This window comes from Haliaeetus leucocephalus, unplaced genomic scaffold (genome assembly GCF_000737465.1).
Source record: "Haliaeetus leucocephalus isolate CR32 unplaced genomic scaffold, Haliaeetus_leucocephalus-4.0 Scaffold848, whole genome shotgun sequence".
Classification (NCBI taxonomy): domain Eukaryota; kingdom Metazoa; phylum Chordata; class Aves; order Accipitriformes; family Accipitridae; genus Haliaeetus; species Haliaeetus leucocephalus.
In genome coordinates, this window is record NW_010973284.1 from 8,687,687 (window position 1) to 8,711,975 (window position 24,289).

Here is a 24,289-nt window from a genome sequence, read left to right on the forward strand (position 1 = left end):
AGGGACCTAAATCATCTTAATTCTTGCTAGAACCTAGCTGGGTACGTGCTGCCTGTGGCTGCTTGCTTTCTCAGCAAGTTTTTAAGTGGATTATTAACTAAGTGTAAGGCTGTTTGCAGCATCTTAAGTTTGATAGACATGTGATTGCGCAGGGGGGGAGGGTAGCGGGAAAGGGTGGTTGCTTTCAGACAAAAGGTTCTCATAGATGAATGTCTTCCAAACAATATCTTGTAGTCTTGTGCCAGATTAAAAATAAATGAAACAAACAGTATATGGGTTTCATGCCCAGACAATAACTCTTCTGATTTTGTGGGTTTTTTTTCCAGAACTGCTTAATAAAACATGATGAGAACGGATACTCAGCAATAGTGGGAGACTTTGGTTTAGCTGAGAAAATTCCTGATCACAGGTATGTGAACTAATAAAAATACAGCGAGAGTTGCAGTGCGGTTGCACGTCAGAAGCAATAATGAGCCAGGTTCCTGAGGCCATTATTGTATTCTGATACAAAATTTGCAAAAAATATCCTTAGTCTTCACTCTAGAACTGCAGGCTGGATGACCAAAATGTTCCAGCCTTAATTACTGTCCATTTTGATAGATTTAGTGGTGACATTTATTCTTCAAAAATGCTCCAGTGAGTAGAGGATTTACTCAAGCTTTTCAGTAAATCTTCTAAGCACGTACTTGGGAATTTTGGTTTTAAAAAAAACCACAACAAAGCAAACACAAAAATACTGTTCAGCGTTCTGGATTGGGATGATTTTGTGATAAATGTCCTCTGTTGACTCCAGACAACTTTAATTAGCTTCTTTCCATTTTCATAAACAATATTCAGTGGCATTCCAGTGTTACTCTCTTTAACCTCTGGGTTAGTTGTTAAAATCCAGGTTTATAACAAAGAGATATTAAAATTACTGCCTAACAGTAGCTCACCATTTTGCTCTCCCTAGGATGAAATTATAATCTTGACTCATTTGAGGAATGCACAGGTGACTGTCACAAGCTATTGTCACAATTGGAAATAGTCCTTTTGTCATCCCTCCGTTAGGGAGATCAAGGACAAGGATTTCATTGTTCTCTCTGTATATTGACTTCTGTATTTCAGAGTATTCTGCCTCTGAAATCTGCTGTCAGATTTTCTCCAGTGTGTTCTTCTGCGTAAAATAAATAAAAAGCCTTCAGCTCTTTTGACTGCAAAGAAAACAATAGAAGTTTATCTCAGCTATGCACTGTTTTTAAACTGCACATATCCTAAAAACGTATCTTGGGAGGTCTGAAGGCTTGCATTAATGTTGATGAAATATTGATCTAAAAGCTTAACAAAGTGAACATCTTAATTTCCAAACTACTGATAAGTACAGCCAGTGTGTATCTTCTATGCTGCAGTGGAATCTCTGCCCTTTAAGGGGCTGAAAGCTTCACCTGTATTTGTAGGAACCCATCACAAAATCAGGAAGGCACCACAGGTGCCTTAAGATGTTCTTAATACCCAGTTTTGAGATGCCCTGAAAACTGAGAGTACAGTAATAGGTAAAGTTAAGGTAGCTTGATACTAAAACAAACAACATAATAAAACCATTACATTAGCCACCATTTTGGTTTGATCTAGTCTTACCTCCATTTTCAAATGCCGTTTTGTTGTTTCCAGTTTGCTGGCTAGCAAGCCATGCTATTTTGAGGCCTTCAGAGGCCTTTTTTTTTTTTTTAATAGTTATTCCTTCAAGGTCAGCTGGGTGGCAAGCTGGAGGCCTTTCTTAAGGCCCCAGTATTCAGCCACGTGGAAACATTGCGTATTTTTCAAGTTGGCTCTATTCTGATTACTTTTAATTTTTCCCTATTAAAGGATTCATCTAGTCAATCTTGACTTTTTTTTTTTTTTTAAATACAGTTTGCAAGCAGGCTGTGCTGAATACTTTCAGAGCTGCTTATTGGTCTACATGTAGGGATGGATACCTGCACGTCTTGCTGCATTGTCGTGATTTAACCCCAGCCAGCAACTAAGCACCACACAGCTGCTCGCTTGCTGCAGTTGGATGGGGGAGAGAATTGGAAAAAAAAGTAAAAGTCATGGGTTGAGATAAAGACAGTTTTAATAGGACAGAAAGGAAGAAAATAATAACAATAATAATGATGATAATAATGATTCTTACAATGATAATAACAATGACAACAATAATAATAATAGTAATAAAATTGGAATATACAAAACAAGCAATGCACAATGCAAATTGCTCACCACTCGCCGACCGGTGCCCAGTTAGTTCACTAGCAGTGATCCCCCCCAGCCCCACTCCCCCCAGTTTATATACTGGGCATGATGTCACATGGTATGGAATAGCCCTTTGGCCAGTGTGGGTCAGCTGTCCTGGCTGCGTCCCCTCCCAGCTTCTTGTGCCCCTCCAGCCTTCTTGCCAGCTGGCCATGAGAAGCTGAAAAATCCTTGACTTAGTATGACACTACTTAGCAACAACTGAAAACATCAGTGTGTTACCAACATGCTTCTCATACTGAATCCAAGACATAGCACTATACCAGCTACTAGAAAGGAAGATTAACTCTATCCCAGCCAAAACCAGGACATGCATGAATGGAGGGCTTGACATCTAGCCTGAAACTGACGTCCCAAACCTTTCTAGGTATAGATGAAAGAGCCAACTCTGCCAAGAGTTTGGAAACTATTGAACAGCCGTGACCTTAAAATAAAAGAATTTTTAAGTGGCCAGGCACTTAGAAACTGGAAATAAAATATGAGTAATTGATTGAAGCTTTCATCTTCTTCCACCTTCTCCTCCTGCTATTGAATGTTTCAGTGACTCCAGTAGGAAACCAGTGTAAAATACAGTATGTTACAAAACGCATTTGTATTGACTTCCCCCTGGTGAAAGCTTCTGCAGATACTTAGAGTTACGGAAAGTAATGCCTGAGCATTTAATTAATGGTTCTTCTCTTCCCCCTCCCTTCCCCCCATCTATCCCATATCTATATAGTGAGAAGTTACCTGTGGTGGGTTCACCCTTCTGGATGGCACCAGAAGTTCTCAGAGATGAACCTTACAATGAAAAGGTAGGTACATGATATAAATGGACTTTAGTTGCCAGATGGTTTTCTTCAATACAAGATTTAGAATTTCCATAATATTAAAATTATTGTTATTTTCATTTGTGATATTTCTGTACTCAGTAGGTCATTCAGACTAAGGGAGTGTGTGAGTTGAATAGTTAATATTTCAATTCATGTTGTGGATTCTTATACAGAAATAGAATTACCTTTAGCATAATTCACTGTTATGCTATTTCTGTTGTGGAACACCCCACATGCAGAAATATGGTAACGGCTTGTCGAGCTAACACAACTTAATTTAACCAAGTCTCATGAGAAATGTAGTGAGGTTGCTTTCATGACCATATGTGAAATCTGGGTTGAAGTAAAAGGTCTGTATGTAAACTTGTACAATTATTTTAATTAAAAAAAAAATAATCAACATTTCTCAAGGTAAGATGCCTGGATAAAAATGTTCTCCAAAGGTATTTCTAAGTTTTGCTATTTGTGGCATTGGGAAATGTTTCTTTCGGAGGAGGATCAGATCGCACTGGATTTTAGAAATAGTATTTTCAATAGAGCTCTTCTTTACACAGGATTTTCTCTCCCACATGTAACATAGTCTACTTCAGCCCTGCAAGTGCAGCTTTTCTGTGATAAAGCCCGCATCCTGTAACTTTTTATAGCTAGTAGTCAATAATCTGTTTAACTTGCAGGAAAGCAGTAGCTACCTCGGTAATGAATGTAATAATTACCATTTCAAAGCTTTTTTGAGAGTTCCAGCTGACCTAAATTAATAATGAAGTACCCAAATCTATGGTGCCACATTCTTCACTAACCCTAGGGCATGGAGGACTAAAGAGGAAGCAGGTCTCATACCTCATCAGAATGAAAGGTGACATATAAACTTGCCTGATATGTAAGGGATGAGGGATGCCGGCTTCTGCACTATAGACTTATATTCCGTGTTTCCCTAAATTTTATTACATGGTAAATTCAGGTGGGTGGAAATCTGAGGAACTGTGCAGCTCCAGGGGTAGTCAGATAAGTGATTACTAAGTGTCACGGAAATTTCAATGGAAATTGATGCTGGTATACAGTGTTATTAGATATCTCAAGCTTTGGGAAAGACACTGTTTTCTCCAGAGGTACTGAACTGTGAGATGAGAAAAATGTAGTTTTTCTTAAAAACAGCACTAATGTTCTGGATAAGCTGGGATCATGTGTATTCTAAACCCATTTTTCTAACCACAGTGATATATAGGCATGTAATGTTTTGGCTATGTTTTTAATTACTCTCATCTGTAAGACATCAAATGCAATTTCACCATTCTTTATGCAAGGAAAGATTTTTTAATTTTATTTTTATTTGTTTACACTGCTGAATTAAGAGTGGTTTGCTTGTTTTTTTCCTTTTTTTTTCTTGGAAGAGTTTTAAAGTTATTGCTGTTTGTGCATCAAGAATGCTTTACTGTGAGCACATGTTTCTTCACACGGAAAATGTTACCTATAATGCAGTTGCTTAGTGTAAGGCTGTGGTGTTTGTTCAGTTGTTTCATGATAACTGTTTGGGGTAAGCATAAACTCAGTGGCAGATAAGAACACTGAGTATTCATAGCTGAACCATGTGGCTATTTATTTTTTTTCTCTCTCAGGCAGATGTGTTCTCCTATGGTATAATTCTGTGTGAGATTATAGCAAGAATACAGGCAGATCCAGACTATCTCCCTCGCACAGAGGTGAGTGGTTACATTTATAACATTGGTGGGAGGCGGTTAAGTATGCCATGATAATGGCTGGCCTTTAGAACTTCTGGCACTGCTGCCACAGATACGATGAATAGGTGTTACATTAAAAATAGCCTGTAAAAGGGTTTTGTTCTTTTGTGCTGTTACTATAAGAAGCCCCATTGAAGACGCTTTCACAGAGACTTTGTCCAGCTGCAGTCCTCATGGGAAATCCTGTCTGCCCCTAACTGGCAGAACATTGATTGCATTGCAGTGACGTTCCTTTTGTAGAGTGATAGCTCATGTAGACTTCTTGCCTTGTTCAGAACAGAGCACTTTTGGCACACTGCATCCACTAAGCAGCCAGCCCCTTCTTGTAGAAGGGGCAGGAGCTATGTTAGCAGCAGCTAAAATAAGCTCACCCTTATTTTTGTATAGACTGTGCTAAGCACTGTGGATCTGAGCTAGAATCGACTAATCAAACAAGATACTTCTTACTTTCCTTAATTGCCTTTTGGCTGAGACCCATCTGCAGGGCAGCTTTTGGCCCTCTGTGGAGGGGTCTTCCAAATTGTCTATCCCCTTCCGGTTCTGAAAATACAAAATTGCATAGGTCTTGAACTGCAGTAAATAAGAGATCCTTTTGTTTTTCTGCCCTTCAGATTTTACAGAAGTGCACTTAAGGAACTGGAAAATTTGTATTACCAGTCTATCATCCACTGAAAAATTAACCATTTTAATTGATATATTTTCATCATAGTGAAGCCTCTGGTTTTATAGCAGGCTGTTAATTTACACTGTGAAACTCACCATGGTGAAACATCATAGTATAAGATATTGCTTCCAGATTCACACAGGCAATATTTCAAGTGCAATGGATTGCAGTTGAGTCCAGGAAGAAGGATGGGCTTTGAAGTCAGCTCATTCTCTTACAGGTATCTTGTATCAAGTAATCCCCACTGGGAGTGCTGCAGTTCAGAGTATGCATGAAGTTTTCTCAAAATCCTCTGTGTGTGGCTACTGAGAGATGGTGTTCATGGTTATTCCTGATAACTCCATGTAGGGACCCCCTGGAAAAGAAGATGCTTTGGGCCGGATAGCAGACCTCATTTATCTCTGTGCTGTGGTTTTGTTTGTACAGAATTTTGGATTAGATTATGATGCCTTCCAGCACATGGTGGGAGACTGTCCTCCTGACTTCCTCCAGCTGGCCTTCAACTGCTGTAATGTGAGTATCTTACTTGAAGGGGAGAGGCCTAAACTGGAGTTCTCTAAATCCCTCTGTCTTTTGAAGATAGAGCTTAAAGCATTTACAGAAGAGACTTGCAGAGCCTACCTAATAAAAGCAGCGTATGTTCTGATAACCTAGAAGGTCCCTTGCAGTTTTTATAATCCTTCCCTTCCCCTTGCAAAAAGGTCTATCTTGTGTTTTTGCGATTCTGTGTTCTGTCATGCCAAACAGGTCTGTCGCACTGAACAGCTTCTTGCAGGCTGCTCAGGCAGATCATAACCAGTTGTATGCTATTGACACTGGCTGGCCCTCGGGCTGACAAAATCCAGCTGTTATTTTGTACAGACTTACTGAGCTGTGAAGAAAGAATTCTGAGTTGTTCTCACAAACAGAGGGGACAGACAGATCAAGAGCAGGCACTAAACTACTCTAAAGTTTCTACATGCTGCCTTTTGGAAAGTGGGATAAACTTTCAAATCCCTAGCCTATGTTCCAGAAAAACAAACTTGGACCCAAATGATTTAATATCAGTAAGGCTATAGGCAATGCGCTGTATGGTGTAAATTTTCTGGCAATTATTCAAGTAAAACTGTGATAGTTCATGGCTCCTCAGTGTGAAAATTCCAAGGAAGTGTGATTTCTTTTGTGGGTTATCCCATAACAGAAGTTGCTAGTGCTTTTGTATATTAAACTGGTTTATATGAAGTAAGAGAACCTGAGCTTTCACCAGATTTAGCTGAAGTTGGGAATGTCCAGTTTGCACAACTTAATTTTTAGAAGTTGCCTCAACTTCTATTGCACAAAACTTTGCCTGGGACTCCACAACCAGGCCATGCTGGAGCCAATACCAGCACTGTGTCCAAGTGAGTGTTCGTAAGAAAAGTCTCATCTCTCCATGCTCATGATGCTTGTTTTTGTCCTGAGCTCTCTCTTTACTTTGTATTAGTACAAATGCACGTGCTCAAGGGAAGAGCAGTATAAAGGTGAGGATGTGAGCAGGTGGGGGTGACTGCTGCTCTTGACACAAGATAGCATAATTTAATTCTAAAAATGTTTGCGGAACTTACTCTAGACAAGCTACTTCACTCCTCTGATTTCACCTTAGTACAGCTTCACCAGGACAGTGGTATGTCTGACTCATGTTTATGAAGTGGTTTGACTATGTAAGCACTAAAGGGTTTGGCTAGAGGTAGAATTTGACTTTGGAAATCTCAACTCCCACCTGTAGACTCCAGAAATCATACTGTATCCAAACACATGGTACATGATTCAACACAGTTTTTTAGCACAGGTGAAATTCAGTGTAAAACTGCTCATGAAGAAAGGGGAAGTGACTGATTTAATATTCTCATGTAAGATTTTGGTGTGTTCAGAGAAGAAGAATTTTCTCCTACTGATTATTGTCAAATGCTGCTTCCTGTATAATAAACATCCCTTCCCTGGACTGAAAGTGGAAATCACTGTCTTGCTATCAAGCCATTCATATGCCAATTTCAGTGTTGGGCATGCTGTAATTCACTTAGCTAGTAGAAGGAAAAAGGTGGTGAACAGATAAGGCTTTCTTGTATCTTCCTAAGCATGCTGTAATTCTGTAGTAGATGATCTGTGTGATAATTTGCTTTTAGACATGGACATTTATCTAGCTTTTTATTATGTAATAGGTCAACAAACAGTGTAAACTGTATTGATCAGCTGAACTAATGTGCAAACCACTGGGGTTTCTACAGCCAGGAAACGTGTTTTGGGGCAATTTAAGAAAATCAGTAAAAACTGACATGTATGAGCAGTGGATTAAAATTTCTTTAATTTGCTGTTACAATATGTTTTGTTTTTTTTAAATAAGTACATGCAAGGAAGTCTAAAACTCAAGACTCCCCAACAACTATAAGCCTACTAAACATGATCATGTATGATCATGCAAAAAGCTTAGCAGCAGGAGCTGAGATGTGGGCAACTGCTGCCTTGAGGAAGAACCTTCTATTCCATTTGAACAGAAATCTGGACTGCTCGGGGAGGAAGAGGCAAATGTTGCTCTGAGTCACTCTTCCATTGCTGTTCTCATCCTGAATCTTACCTAGCACAAATTAAAATAGCCAGAGAGCTCTTCTTACTTCCTATAGCTTGCAGCAGCTTGCTAAGCTTCCCAAATTAGTAAATTTGTCAGAGTACAGAGTATATGCTTTGGTGTTGCCCCTGCCCTACTCTTTCAGTGAAATAGGGAAAGCAGAAAAAGATATTTTCCTATGCCAGGAAATTCCAGCTGCTGCATTAGAACAACTTTCTTGCTGCTCTTGAGCTCTTCAAGTGTGATTTGTTTGGTTTTTATTACTGTACATATGAATTTTTAGCCCTTTACCTTGTGTTGCTGTTCATACTAGATTGCTTCAGAAAGATCCATCTCGTAGGACCTGCAAGGCAATATCAGGGACATCTTTGGGGTTTGTTGTATACAAAGCACCACTGTTCCCTTTGTACTAGAGGTGAGATCTGTCTGGGCTTGTCCACTCTGAAAAAGCCTTTAGAGGGCTGGAAACAGGAATCAGGTCAAGCGGAATCTTTCTTCATAGTGTAATGAGGTTAATTTTCAGCGGCTGAATTAGACATTGCTACCTACAGTAGTTAAACCTGTAACATACACACAGGGTCAATGTTCAAAATGATGAAATGCCTTCTAAGTTACTACTTAAATTAAGCTGCTTGCCCTCTAGTACAATTTTACTGTTGGGCTTTGTTTAGAGATCTGTTTCTACTAGGGTGAATAAATAAATACATACTGATAAATACAAACTGAATACATACTGATGACTGGAGGGGGGGATATTTTACTTGGGCAAAGATGGATTTTTTTCTATTGTATTACTTTGTCAAATTATATAACCAATCTTGCTTCCTCACAAGACAGACCAGTACACCAAGTAGTAAGGCTAATTAACAGATGGAAGGATACAACATTTTAAACTTTAAAATCAGCAATGCCATTTAGGTGGGTTTTAATTGAAGCCACAAGGAGATGATGGAAGAATTACAAACTTTTAGAGAATGACATAGCCAAGTTGCTCTGTTTAATCCTTATTGCTTCAGGCACATTTTGAAGTAACATTGACGTATAATCTCTGACTGATAACTGGAGTCCAGAAAGAAGTCCTTGAACTATGAAAGCTGTTTAAAACAAACAAACAAAACCCCCTTGCAAGCCCTGAATCTAACAGCTTCCCACCTTTTCAATTTAAAATGCATCCTCCTCATAGAGTGTTTACAACTTGATAATTAAATGTGAGGGGTATAATAGACATAAACTAAGACGGAATACTACTTTTCCCCTGCTTTACTTAGTTTTTTTGCAATGACAACACACTTCTTAAAACTGTCTTGAATTTCCTCAGTTCCTTCAGATTGTCCCTCTGTCCATGTGTAAGTAGAATAGCATGGACAAACCCACATGAACTTATTTCATTTGTGTGCATTCACAGATGGATCCAAAGTTGCGTCCTTCATTTGCTGATATTGTCAAAACACTGGAGGAGGTTTTAAACCGCCTGAGAAATGAGGACTCGGAGAGAGAGAGAAAGTTTTTGAACCTTGACAACAGTGAAAGAAAACCCAAAGGTAAGTGTCTGTATTGTACAAACATTGCTGCAGGCTAATAGCAAGAAGATACAATTCATATTTTGAAGACTGGGATTTCAGCTATATATGGTATTATTTTCAGCTTATGAATCACTTTTACTCAAAGCCTGAAAATTATTCTGGAACAATGCTATATACTTTGTACTGCAGAGTGTCCTTTGGGAAAAAACAGCTCACTGCTTTTTAAAGTGCCTCAAAAGATTCTGCCCACAAGGTCTTGAGAGGAAATTTAGAGTTCATTTGGAAATGGTTTTGTAAGTTGCTAATAGTATATGAAAATCTATCAATTTCTGCTTTGTTCCTGCCATACTTAGTCCATCTATGTAATTTCTTTGGTGTATGTTACATGTAACACTTAGAAGCTTCTTAAATTCCTTCATGAGGAAGAGCAGAGAAGATGCAATACTCTGAAAGACTGGGGAAAAGATGAATCCCAGATCTGCTTGGGAATGTTGGCCTTGAAGGGCTTTCTCAAAAGCTGCCTAGTGCCACCTGCTGTGGGGGGCATACTGCAAGCAGTTCTTGTAGGCTGGGGCATATTCTGACTTAGGTATCTTTGTTAGTAGATTTCTGGCACTGGAAACTTAGAGTACAGTAAAAATAGTTTCTCGTATTGTGTATCTATAAATACAAAATATATATACATATCTATCTATCTGTAATATGGTTATAGATTGAAATAAGTTCTGTATTTCAAACCACACGGAGTGCATGCGTGTGGTAGTTCTGCCACATCTGGAAAGCATCTAAAGGAGATGCGAGTTAAAAAGGAAAATTGTTTGTTTGCATGGTGGTTTGTTTTGTATTTTCTTTTTTCTTTTCATTTTCCTGGCATTCTTCCTTTGGCTACATGTCAGATTTGCATCTTCTTGGAGAAGTGTTACATGCTGTTCTTTGACTTGCATAGTCTTTCCTAGGTGGAGTGACTACAGTTTAAACTGTGGCAGTATTTAAAGGGAAAAGCAGAAATCTGTATGTGCTTATTCTGGAAATGATTTGTTATTGCTCTACCACAGAGGCACCTTGAGAGCCAGTGGCAGATGCATGTTCCAAACACTCAAGGAGTTAGCATCTTTTCCTGAACAACTATGATTTTTCCCATCCTGTTCTAGTGATACAGCTTTTATTTATTGTTGTGGTTTAACCCCAGCCAGCCAGTGGGATGGGGGAGAGAATCGGAAGGAAAAAGGTAAAACTTGTGGGTTGAGGTAAGAACAGTTTAATAGAACAGAAAGGAGAAGTTAATTATGATGATGATGATAATATTATGACAATAATAATAAAAGGATTGGAATATACAAAACAAGCGATGCACAATGCAATTGCTCACCACTTGCCAACCAATGCCCAGTTAGTTCCCAAGCAGTGATCCCCCCCAGCCCCACTCCCCCCAGTTTATATACTGGGCATGACGTTACATGGTATGGAATAGCCCTTTGGCCAGTTTGGGGCAGCTGTCCTGGCTGTGTCCCCTCCCAGCTTCTTGTGCCCCTCCAGCCTTCTTGCCAGCTGGCCATGAGAAGCTGAAAAATCCTTGACTTAGCATGAACACTACTTAGCAACAACTAAAACATCAGTGTGTTACCAACATGCTTCTCATACTGAATCCAAGACATAGCACTATACCAGCTACTAGAAAGAAAATTAACTCTACTCCAGCCAAAACCAGGACACTTTATATATATACACACACACGCGCGCGCGCAAATAAATACACACACTCATATGTACAACTTTTTAACTCCTATTCATTAGGGTCAAACTCTCGTATATCCCTAGTTTCTGTATTGGATAATGTATTGAGTGAAGGCTGGGATGGAATGATTTAAACTCTTCATGGTATCAGGAGGGGCATTTATTTTGGTCTTAGACTTTTTCCATCAGGGTGAAAAAGTCCCAGTTCCTTTGGCAATTATGTTTTGTACTTGTTCTCTTTTATGCTCAGTATCATCAACAGATCTTGGGCAACCTCTGCTGGAAGCCAGGATGATAAATCTAGAAGCATGCAAATTGTTCTTCTTCAAGACCACCCTGTGCCATCTCTGCTGTGTCGGTGTACTGGCAGTGAGGAGGTTTGAAGGGCCCCTAAAATACAGGGTTTAGGTAGAAGAGGGAAAGACTTCCTCATTCCTACCAAATTTTTATACAGTTTCATTTCCTTTGTTTTGTCCGAAGACAATCTTGTCTTGCCAAATTAGCATCCCCCATAATGTGGGTGGCAAATTTGATCAGAAAATGATAAAGAAGCAGTCCAGTTTCAGTGCCCAGCGAAGTAAGATGGCATTAACTGAATCTGCATTTCCTCAAGTCTTCAAGTTGACTGTTAATTAGCCTGAGGCATGAGTAAAGAGGAGAGAATATTTTAAATGTAGTTTTGACTGCCTTACATTTAAAAGGTCCTGTGGACAGTGCTGCCAAACCTCCATGTTTGAAACCAATAATACACTGAGGAGAAGAGAATGGTGTGTTTGTGTTTGTGCAGGAACTTGTAAGGAACAAGCAGACATGTGCTTATGGAAGATACTTTGGAACATGAGAAGTGCAGCTTTTTCTTTACAGTTGTCATGAAGGCTCTGTGAGTGAGCAGATATGCAGGTATGTAGCTCCTTTAAGCTAAGAGTATTTCTCTTCTTCTACTCAGGGCCAATGGAAAAAGGACCAGGAGTAAAACGTTTGAGTTCACTGGATGATAAGATCCCACCCAAGTCACCCCGTCCACGTCGGAATATCTGGTTGTCACGCAGCCAGTCGGATATCTTCTCCCGCAAGCCTTCCAGGAAGATAAACGTGCAGGACCCCTACTATACGCCAAACAAAGGGCTAGGCCGGAAAGTTAATCCCTTCAGTGCCCGGGAGGACCTCAAAGGTGGGAAGATCAAATTCTTTGACATGCCAAGCAAGTCTGTGATTTCCCTGGTGTTTGACTTGCATTCACCAGAGGCAGGTGGAGGCCTGAAAGCCAGCCAGTCCCAGTTCCGGCAGCCGTATAGCACAGACTGGCAAGAATTTTCCCTCCTTCCTGGGAGGAGATGCAGATCACTTCCGCTCTCTCCTGAATTGCCGCACAAGGAATATGGCCTGTTTGGGGGACTGTCTTCAACGGTCAGCAGGTGTGACCCAACCCAGCTAGGTGCAGAGGTTCGGCAAAAACTCTTGAGTAGCAGTAAATATGGTGTGTCAGAGATTCCCCCCTTTCAAGCCAAGTCTCACAGGCCAGAATTTCTTCCTGTACCAGGACAAGAAGAGGATATGGACTGTTCAGATGTGCCAGTGGCCCAGGAGGAAAATGGGTTTTGCCCTGTTGAGAACACAAGTGGAGATCCAGCATGTAATCAACCATTAGTGCTGACCCAGCCTGAGCCGCTATCTTACAAAAAGCTCCCAGTTGAGAATTCAGTCAACTCTGAGGGACATGGCTCCTCACAAGTGTTTGCAGGTTGTCTCCCTTCTGAAGAGATGGAGGTGGAAGATGACCTACTGAAAAATACTCCGCTAGAGTCTACAAAGCCTCTGTTCAGTGTTAGTCCTTCCACTGAGCTCAAGAAAGAGGAATGGCCCTTCAGGGAGCCGGATGGGGATGGTCCTGCCCTGTTGTCTCAGACCTCCTCCAACATCTCAGCAAGTGGCAGCACTCAGTCAACTTGTGACATATGAAGAGAGGGCTCAAACTGTGAACATGTCCTTGAGAGAACAGTTGTTCCCCGTTGCTTAAACTCTATTTTTCTATAGTGCTGGGCTTCACATTTGAAAGAGACTCAGCAGATGGTAGAAACTGGCTGTCAAACAAGATAGCTGCAAGACAGCGTCTGGAGAAGACTGATTATTTTAACTTTATTTCAAACTGTGCTTATTCCCTTCCCTGATTTGCATTAGGAGGGGAAACTACTCCAGCGAGAATGGCCATGTGGGCCCCACAGTCCTTCCAAGAGGCAGCAGCCAGAGCAGGCACTGTGTAAACAGTTTGACCTGTATTCCAGCATGGAGTGTTTCAAGGCCTTAAGCTCCATGTTGGGTAGAAAGAGTGACCCTTAGGTTTTCCCTCTTCCTCTGACTGAACAGCTGCTCTAAACCACTGCAGATTTTGCATTAACATTCTGCAGCAGTGCATGTGAGTCGGAGCCTCTGCTTTAGAAACAGGCACAGAGATCTTTCAGAGCTGTGTTGAGCAGATAGGAATGCTCTCTGGTCCCAGGGCTGCTGTGAATGCTGTTGCAGCATTAAACAAGCTCTTCTTTCAAAAGCAGCAAAACCAAAACCCCTTATGCTGGTCGCAGTCTGCAGGCTGAGTCACATGATGAGTACTTTGCAATTAACAAGAAGAATTTGTTCCCCGGTGTTTCATTTTCCCTTGGGATTTGATAATGATGTGTAATATGTTAGTGCGGGGAAGCATGATGCAGTAAGCACTACTCTCCTCCTTGCACAGCTCTGCATGTACCTCAACCTGAATGTGGAGGAAGATTTGCTGAGGGCACAAGAGGAGAGCTGTATTCCAGGTGTTGCCATTTCTGGGCTTCTGGAGAAACTGCCAGTGAAAGTACCAGTTGTACTGAGCTTTTGCGGGGGGTGGGCTCTTACCTCTGAAGAGCCGAATGGACATCATGATCTGTTTCTGCAGAATAGTTAGTTAAGTCCAGTATCTACATCACAGGTGACTATTACCACTAAGCTAGAAGGGTCACATTCACCTCCCTCTCTGGTACAACATCACATCTCATTGATATCACTGCAGTGATGATGGCTCCTTATTTAAAACGAGACTGCTTGATAGAGGACAGGAATCCCCTGCTCAGGGAAAGTTGCCAGCAGTGTTGCAGCCACACAAGTGCTCTTGGAGAGGATAGGCAGTAGACTCACAGAAGGGCTTTGAATTGTCAAGTGAAGAAAATTAGCTTGTCCCAAATTAACGTTTTCTCTTTTACAGAAAGAAGCTGTTGTCTTCATTGGCTTCTCCTGTCACTGAATAGGATGATCTTTTTCTTTTTTTTCTTTTTTCTCTTCCCTCCACCAGCAGGTGCATGTAAAAGAAGCAGCAGCATAAGCTTTAATGCTGCTTGCTGGAACTAGCGTCAGAGATCCCTGCTCTGGGATGCAGTGTATGGGAAAACTTGTTCTGTGATGACGTTTGTGCAACATCCTGCCCTTTTCCACTCTTGTTGTCCCAACAGCATCAGATTTTTTTTTTTTAATTTTTTTTTAACCTACGTTATCATTCCTAAATGAGGTATGCATTGCATGCCTGCTGAGCAGATGGTGTTGCAGTGGAGTCCAGAATTTCACCCAGGTAGCCTGTTACACTCTTTTCCTGCTCTCTTGTAAGGATGGAAAATGTAAGCTAGTCTCTCATGGAAGCCAGACTATTCCTACTCTTTTCCTATCTCAAAGAAAGGATGAAGGAGAAACCCTTAGTTCTTTCTTGGCTGATATGCTTATCTTGCCAGAGGTGTAGGTAACTATTTTGTGAGTTACAATTATGACTTCCTCTTGTGAAGTATGTGTTAACCTGAGCAGCAGTTTTCCCTTTGCAGTGGCTGCGAAGAATTAAATGAGAAAGCCAGTGTTGCTGAGTTACTTAGCACAGTCCATGCCAGATTTGGCAGCTGTTAGTAGTTTGAAAGAGAAGATGCCTATGCTTAGCAAGATCACCCTTTTTGGCCCACACCTCTCTGCTTCTTGAAGGTGCTGATCTGTAGAGTAGTCTGTCTTGTGTATCCTGTCTGCAGAGTGCAGAGCAGCTTGTATGGCTGGCACTGTATGTGTAATTTCCTTTGAGGACAGGGAAACAGCTAGTTGCCTGCCTGGTGCCTGCTTTTTTTTTTTTGCCTTTTTTTTTTTTTAATCTTTTTATCTTTTATACAATTGTAGTCTTTTGGGAGGGAAACCATCAGCACCAGCTTCTGTTGTCACAAGATGCATTTAGGTGTGTGACTTTAGACAAACAAGCAATAATAAGGAATAGTTTACTTCTGGATCACCAGGCTGTGAGGAAGCTGTCCAGCATCCTACAACTGCCTGCAGCCTCATCGGAGAGCACATGAATGCCTCTGGCTGCTCTGTGGCTTGCATTAGCCCTGATAGTCAGCACTGACACCTTATCATGAAGCCTGTTGCCCTCTCTGACACTGACTGCAACGCTTGTGCAGTCACGCTTGGGGTACCTCTGTGGCACCCATCACAGTGACCTCATCTGTTTTCTTACACCACTGTCTCTTAAAATGCTTCCCTGCCCTGAGTAGCTCTCTTACAAAACAGCATGGCTAAAATTTTATTTTCTTAAATAGCCACTCTGAGCACAGCCAGCTGACATGAATAGGGCACATCTCTCAACTTTTCTAGCTCTTTTTACTGAGGTGGAGATGTCAGAAAGAGAAATGCCAAGGAATAGTGGCTCAGGCCTTTCCTGGATTCTTGGTCTGCATGGGAAAAGAGGCATGTGTATGAAACTGGAGTAAAAGGCCATTTAAAAACAGCTAAGTGCTTACTAAAATCTAGTGTTTCCAAGGGTCTGAATGCAGTTGGCATTCCCTGCATCTCATCCCTTTGGTTGTGTAAAGCTCAATCTAGGTTGCACCTAGTAACTACCCCTAGGTTTTCTGCCTACCTGAGGGTGCTTTTCTACTGGGGGCAATTTTCTGACAGCTACTGATGGAACATGAGTATGAACATATGGTCAGCAAACTCCTTGTTTTATAGTGATGTGACAAAGTTTTATTGTGATTGGATTTTATCATGATTTTTGACTTTCTTACGGGAGCAGTCCTTGCTCTTTTAAAACACTTTCTACACATTGCTAGTTTCCCTGAAGAGATCAAAGATTTTTAAAATTCACTTTAAATCTTTCTATGTTGAATTCATTTAAATGTCTGTTATAAGCTATTTTTGTTGTGGTTGCAGGTTGATAAAATGCAACTAAGAGAATGCATGTGAATTGCTGCCCCTCAAAAGCAGTGCAGACAAGGGGCTATAGTAGACTTATACTTGTTGGAGAGGCATTGATGTATTATGTGTAACAGAGCATTGGTATTTTTTGCCAGTACAACTAAAGACACTTGAATAATTCCTGTTTGCACTTAATGCTATTGTTTATATTGCATGTCACTACATTTCTATGCAAGACAAATAACCTTTTTTTTGGGGAGGAGGGGCAGCCAGATAGTTGATTAAGTATAAAGATCTTTGCAAGATGATCTATTTTCGTATTTATGAAGGAGTTTTACGTCTTAATATTTTGCAGTCTGTAAATAGCTCAACTTGTAATGAAAGGCTTAGGAACAAGTTTGTAGCCTGTGTATAATAGTAAGTTAACACTGCCAGAAAAAAAATCTTTGCAAAACAACTTTTCTAATATTGTGGATATTTATGAATATGTAAAGAAAGCACGTCTTGTTTTTATGTTGATTGACCTTCTGACTTTTTTTGAAAGATAGAAATGGTGTATGTTTTATTGGAACTGCAATAAGAAGTAACCAAAGATGAATCCAGTTAAATATTTTCATAATTTTTTCTTGGTCAGGTTTTGTAAACTTTCCCAACTTGCTTTCAAAATAAAAATAAAATCAAGGCCTGAGTCTTGTGATTAAGAGGGCAACTCTAGGTTAAAAAAGCTGGCTCAAATGCTTACTTAAGCTATGGATTACATTAATACCTGGCTTGAGATAGTATTCACTGTTATTTGGTGCTGAATTGTAAACAGGGAGATCTGTCATCCTTATTTAGTGTTATTTCTCTCCTGCATCTTACTGAAGTGTTACACTATTAAATCCATGAGACTCAAGGGCTTTTTCTTCTGCTCTGCCTTATAGCGCTCTGAAGAGTAGGCAGTAGCTTGTGACAAAGCAAGATGGCTTTGGATAGCCAGGAAGCTTGCCATTGTGGCTGCTCTGTTCTAGCCCTACAGAATAGCTTCAGCAGCACAGAAAGCAGTGCAGTTTAAGAGAACCACATCTGGCTTTAAGTCCCACTACATCACCCCTTTCTTAGAAGTTTGAAGAGCTGCTGTGGCTTGGTTCTACATGCAGTTACCCTGCACTAGAATCAGCTGGCCCATTGGGAAGGAGCTTTCTCTTTCCCCTCTCTGCTGTAGGAGCCAAGGTCTCATCTGTGTATGCTGTAACCAAGATTAAGGTAAAGTACAACTATGAAGTGGGATAGCTTTCCCAGCTGCATGTTCTAAACCAACCATGGTGAGTGGCTCTTGCCTTTTTAAAACAAAACAAAACAAAACACTTTTTCCCTTCCTGACTTCCTTAGAAAGACAGGAAATAAGTATGAGGGTTATAGGGAATTACCCTGCCAGCAGTGACTGAAAGCAGTAACACTTGACTAAACATTCATAAAAACATATGCTTTGCCTGAAAAGCAAAAGCAAGCCTGCTTTCATCTGGTGTCTGGAAGAAACATCACATCTTCCTCCAGTGACTGTCCATAGCATTCCTACATCCAGTCAAGCTGGGTGTAGGGGTCAACAGCTTGGAGCGCTTGGATGTGTTTTTGTAGGTACTTTGACCTTTAGCACGTGCTCCTTTTGAAAAGGTCAATCCCACCCTAAACCACTATGTTAAGTGGCAGCCTGCAGTAAGGCTGTAAGTGCAGTAAGGATAAGGGCAAGATCTGGGAGGAGGCTGGGGCTGTAACATGAAAAGAAGTTTAAATGGGAAGCCCTGGCCTCTGTCTCCTCTTGTTACCAAGCGACTGCCCTCTTCATCTTCTGCAAGAAGTGAAGCCCATGCTAAAGTAGTTAGCATACGGCCTTTCCAGAAAAGCACCCCTAGGTTGTTTTTTCAAAACCCACTTTCAGTGCAGAGCACTCAACTGAAACTTGCAGCCCTGGGTGCAGTTGGAGAGGTGCACTTTTCCTCCCTCTTCTCCAGCCTCACCCCTGCCTTCACAGCCCAGCATGCCACTAAGGAACAACTGGGGGAACTCTAATTGAGAGCAATTTAATCAATCAGAAGTTAAAACAAAAACAGTAAGAAACTTGCTCCCCTTCTAGTCAGTTCTTGATGGAATAAAGAACTTCAAAACTTGAGGGGAAAAACAGCCCAGCTCACTGAGGAGCCCTCTAGCTCTATCCACTGGCCCAGGCCACCTTCATCTTCTGGCTGTGAGCTTTGGAAGATTTAGAAAACAAGCTCTTCACTATTTGAAGTGGCACCGATTTCCCACTGAGGTACAGTTTATTGTGGCAGTCTGGCAACCAGGGCCCTGCACCAGCATCTGTGGTTTTTCCTTTCTTGAGCATCCAGACATAAGCCATGATGTAGCCAGTCATGAATGCATCAAAGCCAGCTCGGTGTGTGCCCCCCTGTGAAGGTGGGCCATGGGTTTCCTTTTCTGCAGCACATGCTGCTTCAGTCTTGGGGATGTCTGGATGGTTGACTGAGCCCACCCCAGCGGGAACCTCTGACATCCCCTCCACTTGGTCACCGTCAGAGACATTTCCCTTGGCAGAAGAGCTCACAGCAGCTGCTACCTGGGCAGCAGTTCCTTCGGTGCTCCCCAGCTCCTCTTCCTGTTGCGTGCTGGTGTCTGAGCTGACTTCTGGTTCCATGTCCGTGGAGTTCTCCTCCAGTGGCCTGCCCTCACTGTTAGGTGTGATCTCTGCAAGCTCTGTAGCAGCTGCAGGCTCATAGCAGCTCTGTTTTCGTGGTGGTCCCTCCTCCCCATTCTGAGCTAGCTCAATTTCTTTCCCTGAGCTTTCCTGTTCAAACACCTTTGCAAGCTCTTCTGTGTTCTTCTGCCGCTTCCATTTGTGCTTCCGTTTCTTCCGCTTCTCCTCCCAAAGCTTGTCATCCTCATCAATTATGAGGTCAATGTTATGAGACTGTGGACACTTCACCCCTTTTGGACACCAGCCATAGGCCTGGGGGGGGGGGGGGGGTGAGAGAGAGAGAAAAGTCTGTAGCCACCAGCCTCCTGGTTAGAGCAGGCTATCACCAAAACATGGAGCAGAGCTAATTATTCCCTTCTACTGAGGGCTTGTAAGGCTGTATCAGGAGCACTGTGTCCATTTACAGCCCCACAACACACAAGAAAGGCACTGACAAACTGCAGCAAGTGCAGCCGGGAGCTCTCAAGATGCAGCATGCAGCGTATGAGGAAAGGCCAAGGAAGGTTTGTTCCACCTGGAGAAGACAAGGCTAAGGGGATGGGGCTATCTCGTTGCTGTCTGCAGCTACCTAAAGCAGAGGTTATAGAGAAGGTGGACCTAAGCTTTCCTGAGGGGAACACAGAGAAAGGTGAAGTGTTAACAGTCAGGGGAAATTCTGCCTAGATATATAGGAAAACATTTTTCACAGTGAGTGGTCAAGCACTGGAACAGGGGCCTGGAGGGGGTTTGTAATCTCTGTCCTTAGAGATTTTCAAAATTCACCAAACAAGGCTCTGAGCAGTATTGAGTTGGTGGTTGGACGAGAAACTTCCAGTGGTTTGTCCAACCTATGTTGTTCTGAGACAGTAATGTGCAACATCTGGAAGAGCTCCTTTTCTCCCTGAAGCATCTGAAACCAGTTATGATCTGATCAGACAGGCTCTTTGTTTACTACTGTAGCAGCACCAGGGCTCAAGATGCTGTGGATCACACTGTGCTGCAGTGCCAGAAGCTGCAGACAGGTAATATTTTTTTTATATCTAATGAAGATATGGGGGAGGAAAGAGGTGGCATTTCTTGCTCAGAGAACAAGCCAAACTAATTCAGAACTTGCAGCCCTCCCAAGACAATGATGGGTACTGTAACTCATACCATCCCATTGTTTAGGGCCATATAATCTCTTTCTGAATCTTCATATCTAATGTAGCCTGTGGAATTCACTGCCTGCAAACAGAGCATGCTATTGCCCTTTCTGTCATGAAGCGACCTGAAGCTTGAAAATCTTCCTTGTGCTGTGAAGCAAGCAAGGGGAAGTTCCCAGGTGCTTTCTTACCTCCTCCTGCTCTGACCATATGTGGCTCTTTCCATGGAGCCAGGAGGGAAGCAGGGATTCACGTTACTTACCGAAAATTTCTCACAGACAGGCACCTTATTTCCCCCTCCCACGTTGTGGCTTTCTTCTTCCAGAGAGCAGTGGCGATAGTCGATGTAATGGGACATGTTGGCAGGGTAGTTGCAGAACTCAACGGTGAGGTGCAGGCCGCTGGAGTCCTTCAGCTTGCAGTTCTCTCGCTTGCTGGAACAAACAGGATTACACAGTTACTGCAGTTAACTCACTGAAGGTACCACAGTGTGCAGCTGGTGCAAACATGCTGCTCTCCACCAAGTCTCAACTCCACTAGTTTCCTCTTCTTGAGCTCTAGCCCCAGCTTGACAGCCTGCTGGAAAGAAACTCAGTCTCAGGAGAATAGCTTTAGTAAGTAGTTGCTTCCATGCTGATGCGAAGGTTGGTTTCTCTTAGGCCAACGTACAGGCAGGGACAACAGTGTCTCCAGTGAAGCTATGGGAGAAGGGGACACATAGTTTGATTTTAAATATTAAGGGCACTAAGATACGTGTTAGTCTTCATAATGTTAATGGACAAAGAAAAAAATGCCCCAAAATGAGGTATCACATAGAGCATCCAGCAGCCACTGCCCAGACCTGGGCAATGTAGACAACAAGGAAACGTTTTCCATCTCATGAGAAAAGAACTGTTTTGTCCCAAGAGCTGGCTAAAAGGCCCAAAACCTTTGGAAGCGTCCATGTAACTAGACTTGTGGGTTAAAACATTCCAGAGAGCAGTTTAAAAAATATTTTTATCTTGTCAAAACAAAGCATTCTCATGTTTGAGAACAGCCATCTTGAATGTTTTCAGACCTGTCAAAGTGGCATTTCCTGATGTAAAACAGTCACTAAAAATACCATTTCTTCTCTACACAGAGCGTGACTTCAGTTTAATGGAGATTCAAGGGGCTGTATCACTGCCAATGGCTTGTTTAGATTGTGTGGGGAGTGCAGAACCAGGGGCCAGACTGACACATGAAGTGGACAGACATCTCTGTTTCTAACGTGTCTGCCTGGAAGATATCCATGAAGAGCTGGAGGCAGGAAGGAGGACAGGATGCCATGGAACAAGAGCATGACCTTTGCTTGGAAGGAAAGCAATGGGAGTTGTAGCTGGTTGCACACGAGTGTCACGTGCAGGACGCATGACACAGCCGGTCAGCATCAGGAGGTGCAGGGTGCGCTCAGCCTTTAACTGCACTATCCCTTACAAAACCAGGTTGTAACTAGCAGACGCTTCAGTCATAGCCCTGTTTTCATTTGCTCTCTGAGTTCTAAGGGTCTCTTTTCTGCCTGTTTTCCTGCCACGGCCCTGTGGCACTGCTGGACCAGGGCCAGGCAGGGAATCAATTCTTTTTCAGTTAGATCAGGTCACTCTGTGGTCAAAACTGCTGCCAGCGGAAGACAGAAATCCTCTTTCAGCAGCTACTCACCAAACAGACAAGGCATATTACAAAATGCACCCTGATGCACTCAGCATCTGTCCTAGAAATAGGAAGAGCATGGGGCAGAGTTACTTGAAAAGCACCTTCCTTCACTCATTGGGATAATACAAAGAGCCAAACCCCTTGCCTGGAAAAACAAACAAACAGAACACTGTCGCTCTTTTTGCCTTTCCTCCCATAAGCTTTAAATACCAGAGTGCTGCTCACCACTTCTTGTAAGCGTACTCCAAGTAGGATGCTACAAAGCGAGTCTCAAACTCTGAAGCGTACTTGGTGTCGTATATTCCTGCTGGAAACATTTCTGAAAGGTCAGCAGTGAAGGTGCCGAGGTTGTCCGGGAGGTGAGCATAGAAGCACTGGTACAGGAAGACCAGATCGATCAGGCCATTATGGAGAATGAGAGGCTTCTTCGCTCGTATGAGCTCCAGAAAAAAAGTCCGAACGCTCTGGCTCTGGTTCTCATTGCCCTGCAAGAGGAAGCATTAGTCAGCGAGCCTTCATGCCTTGGCTTGCCATCACCCCAGGAAGTCCTTGGAGCCTGCTGTAGCAGAATACTGCCTACAGCTATGACTTGCTCTGACCAAACAGGGGCCCAAATATTTGGAATAGCAACTGCAAGAAGTGACAGCCTGCGTATAAAACAGCAGGGAGGGGAAAGGGATAATGCTGCACTCAAGACCCCAGTGTGAGCCCACCTTCGCTCAGCAGCTGTGCAAGGGAGACACCAGGACCAGGGGAAGCCAGCAAACCTCCCCAGCAGCCTGAAGCAGAGCCAGCAGAGGCGTCTGAAGGAGAGTCATTCTGTACCTTGTCATTGCCCTTGTGGTAAGGAATCCCCTGGGAGTACTGCTTGTTGAAGTCGAAGCCGTGCTGCACCAGGAACTGCACCGACTGGGGTTCGACAATATAATCCTCCATGCAGAGGAGCGTCAGGTTGTAGATCTGGCAGAGGTACGTGTTCTCGGACTGCAGAGGGAGAGCGTTGAAATCCATATGGGGATACCTGTGGCAGGCAGCTGCCAAAAAAGCCAGGGGCGACTCCGCGGAGCACGGGTGGGTTGACTCCCGTCTCCCAGTGGAGTCCCGGTGCCCGCTGCTCCCTCGGAAGGCGGGAACGAGAGGAAAGGGCCGCTCTGCGGCCCGTGCGCCTACCTTCTCTGGGAGCTGCTTGAAACAGGCGACGCCGAGGGAGAGGACGGACCGGGTCCTGGCCGCGCTGCAGACGGCCCGGTACCGCTCTTCGATGCACCTGGGCGGCAGGAGAACGGCAGCTGACGGCTCCCGCCCCGGGAGAGCCGAACCCGCCGGGGGAAGGGAACCGGGCAACCGGGACCGGGAAGGACGCGCCTCGGAGCAACCGCAGCCGGTAAGTTCGGCTGAGCGACACCACCACCCCGGCCGCCCCCCCCGCCCCGCACGACCGGGGCACTCACGGGCTCAGCAGCGACTTCCTGGCGCCGAGGCCGCTCAGCTCCTGCGGGGAGACACCCGTCAGCGGCCCGCCCGCGCCGCCGGTCACCGCCACCGCCCCCCGGCCCGCCCCGCCTCACCGTGTCCACGGCGACGAAGGTGGCGGTGCGCAGCGCCAGCACCATGGAGGGCCACAGCTCCGTGAAGTTGTCGTTCTGCACGTCCACCACCGGCACCCGCCACCGCGCCATGGCCGCCGCCACCGCCCCGCGCCGCTCCCGGGGCCTCCGCCAACGCGGCTGTCCGCCGGCTGCCCGCTCCCCCCGATCGCCCTTTCCACGCCACGCCCCGCGTTCCCTGCCCGCCCGAGAGGCTCGGTTCCCGTCAGCCTCCAGTGGGTTTGTTTTCCCCTTCTCCAAAAGCCGTTGTCCACAGAATGTTGGGGTTTAAGTAAACGGGCGTTTAGCTCGGGCAGCCTGCTGGGGTCCTTCCCGTGCGGCCGCTGGGAGAAGGGGCGGGGCCAGCCTTATTTTTCTCCCCCCCCGAGCGCTGATTGGCTCCGGCGCGCCGGGAGGTGCCGCCCTCCTCCCCCGGGCGGCCTGAGGACGGGAAGGCGCGAGCTCCCAGCCCCGCGCCTCGCCCCGATTGGCTCATGCGCGGAAGGTGGGCGGGGCCGCCCCCTCCGATTTGTCCCCGTGCGGGGGCGGGGCGCTGGAAGGGAAACATTTTCCCGGGAAAGTCTCACGTGGCGCCGCGCCGCCCCTGCGCCCCAGCCCCGCCGGGGAGCGGAGCGGACCGGCCATGAGCCAGCTCCGGGCGGCGGCTGGCAGGGG

The 24,289-nt window shown here is 44.0% G+C and overlaps 3 protein-coding genes across 5 annotated transcripts in view; 2 read left to right on the top strand and 1 right to left on the bottom strand.

The window, feature by feature from the left end:
• The window catches only part of TESK2 (testis-specific kinase 2), a 75,531-nt gene extending 60,133 nt beyond the window's left edge, over positions 1 to 15,398 (top strand). Inside the window, exons 5-10 of the mRNA XM_010582464.1 lie at positions 327 to 409; positions 2,990 to 3,065; positions 4,697 to 4,780; positions 5,910 to 5,996; positions 9,470 to 9,605; positions 12,268 to 15,398. Of these exons, the coding sequence (XP_010580766.1) occupies positions 327 to 409; positions 2,990 to 3,065; positions 4,697 to 4,780; positions 5,910 to 5,996; positions 9,470 to 9,605; positions 12,268 to 13,280 (1,479 nt within the window). The 3' untranslated portion in view covers positions 13,281 to 15,398. The remainder of the gene's footprint in view (positions 1 to 326; positions 410 to 2,989; positions 3,066 to 4,696; positions 4,781 to 5,909; positions 5,997 to 9,469; positions 9,606 to 12,267) is intronic.
• A 2,424-nt stretch (positions 15,399 to 17,822) lies between these two features.
• TOE1 (target of EGR1, member 1 (nuclear)) lies at positions 17,823 to 23,708 on the bottom strand. Of its 3 annotated transcripts, none has more exons than XM_010582463.1 (7): positions 23,597 to 23,708; positions 23,480 to 23,520; positions 23,199 to 23,295; positions 22,854 to 23,012; positions 22,254 to 22,513; positions 20,638 to 20,791; positions 17,823 to 19,488 (listed from the first exon to the last, which is right to left on the bottom strand). In XM_010582463.1, exons 1-7 carry the CDS (start codon positions 23,705 to 23,707, stop codon positions 18,694 to 18,696), a joined length of 1,617 nt encoding a protein of 538 aa, XP_010580765.1. In that variant the 5' UTR covers position 23,708; the 3' UTR covers positions 17,823 to 18,693. The 3 variants fall into 3 exon arrangements, with proteins under 3 accessions (XP_010580765.1, XP_010580764.1, XP_010580763.1); XM_010582462.1 differs by having other exon boundaries at positions 20,620 to 20,791; XM_010582461.1 differs by having other exon boundaries at positions 20,620 to 20,791; positions 22,854 to 23,295.
• Positions 23,342 to 24,289, top strand: part of MUTYH (mutY homolog) — a 6,071-nt gene continuing 5,123 nt past the window's right edge. The window contains exon 1 of the mRNA XM_010582459.1: positions 23,342 to 23,412. The gene's annotated coding sequence lies outside the window, so the exon portion shown is untranslated. The remainder of the gene's footprint in view (positions 23,413 to 24,289) is intronic.

Coding starts and splice junctions, on each gene's coding strand:
- TOE1 (XM_010582461.1), bottom strand. CDS start 23,707: ATGGCGCGGTGGCGGGTGCCGGTGGTGGACGTGCAGAACGACAACTTC. Junction 20,792..22,253: donor GAGTACGCTTACAAGAAGTG/GTGAGCAGCACT, acceptor TGTTTGTTCCAG/CAAGCGAGAGAACTGCAAGC. Junction 19,489..20,619: donor CTGTCTGTGAGAAATTTTCG/GTAAGTAACGTG, acceptor CCCCCCCCCCAG/GCCTATGGCTGGTGTCCAAA.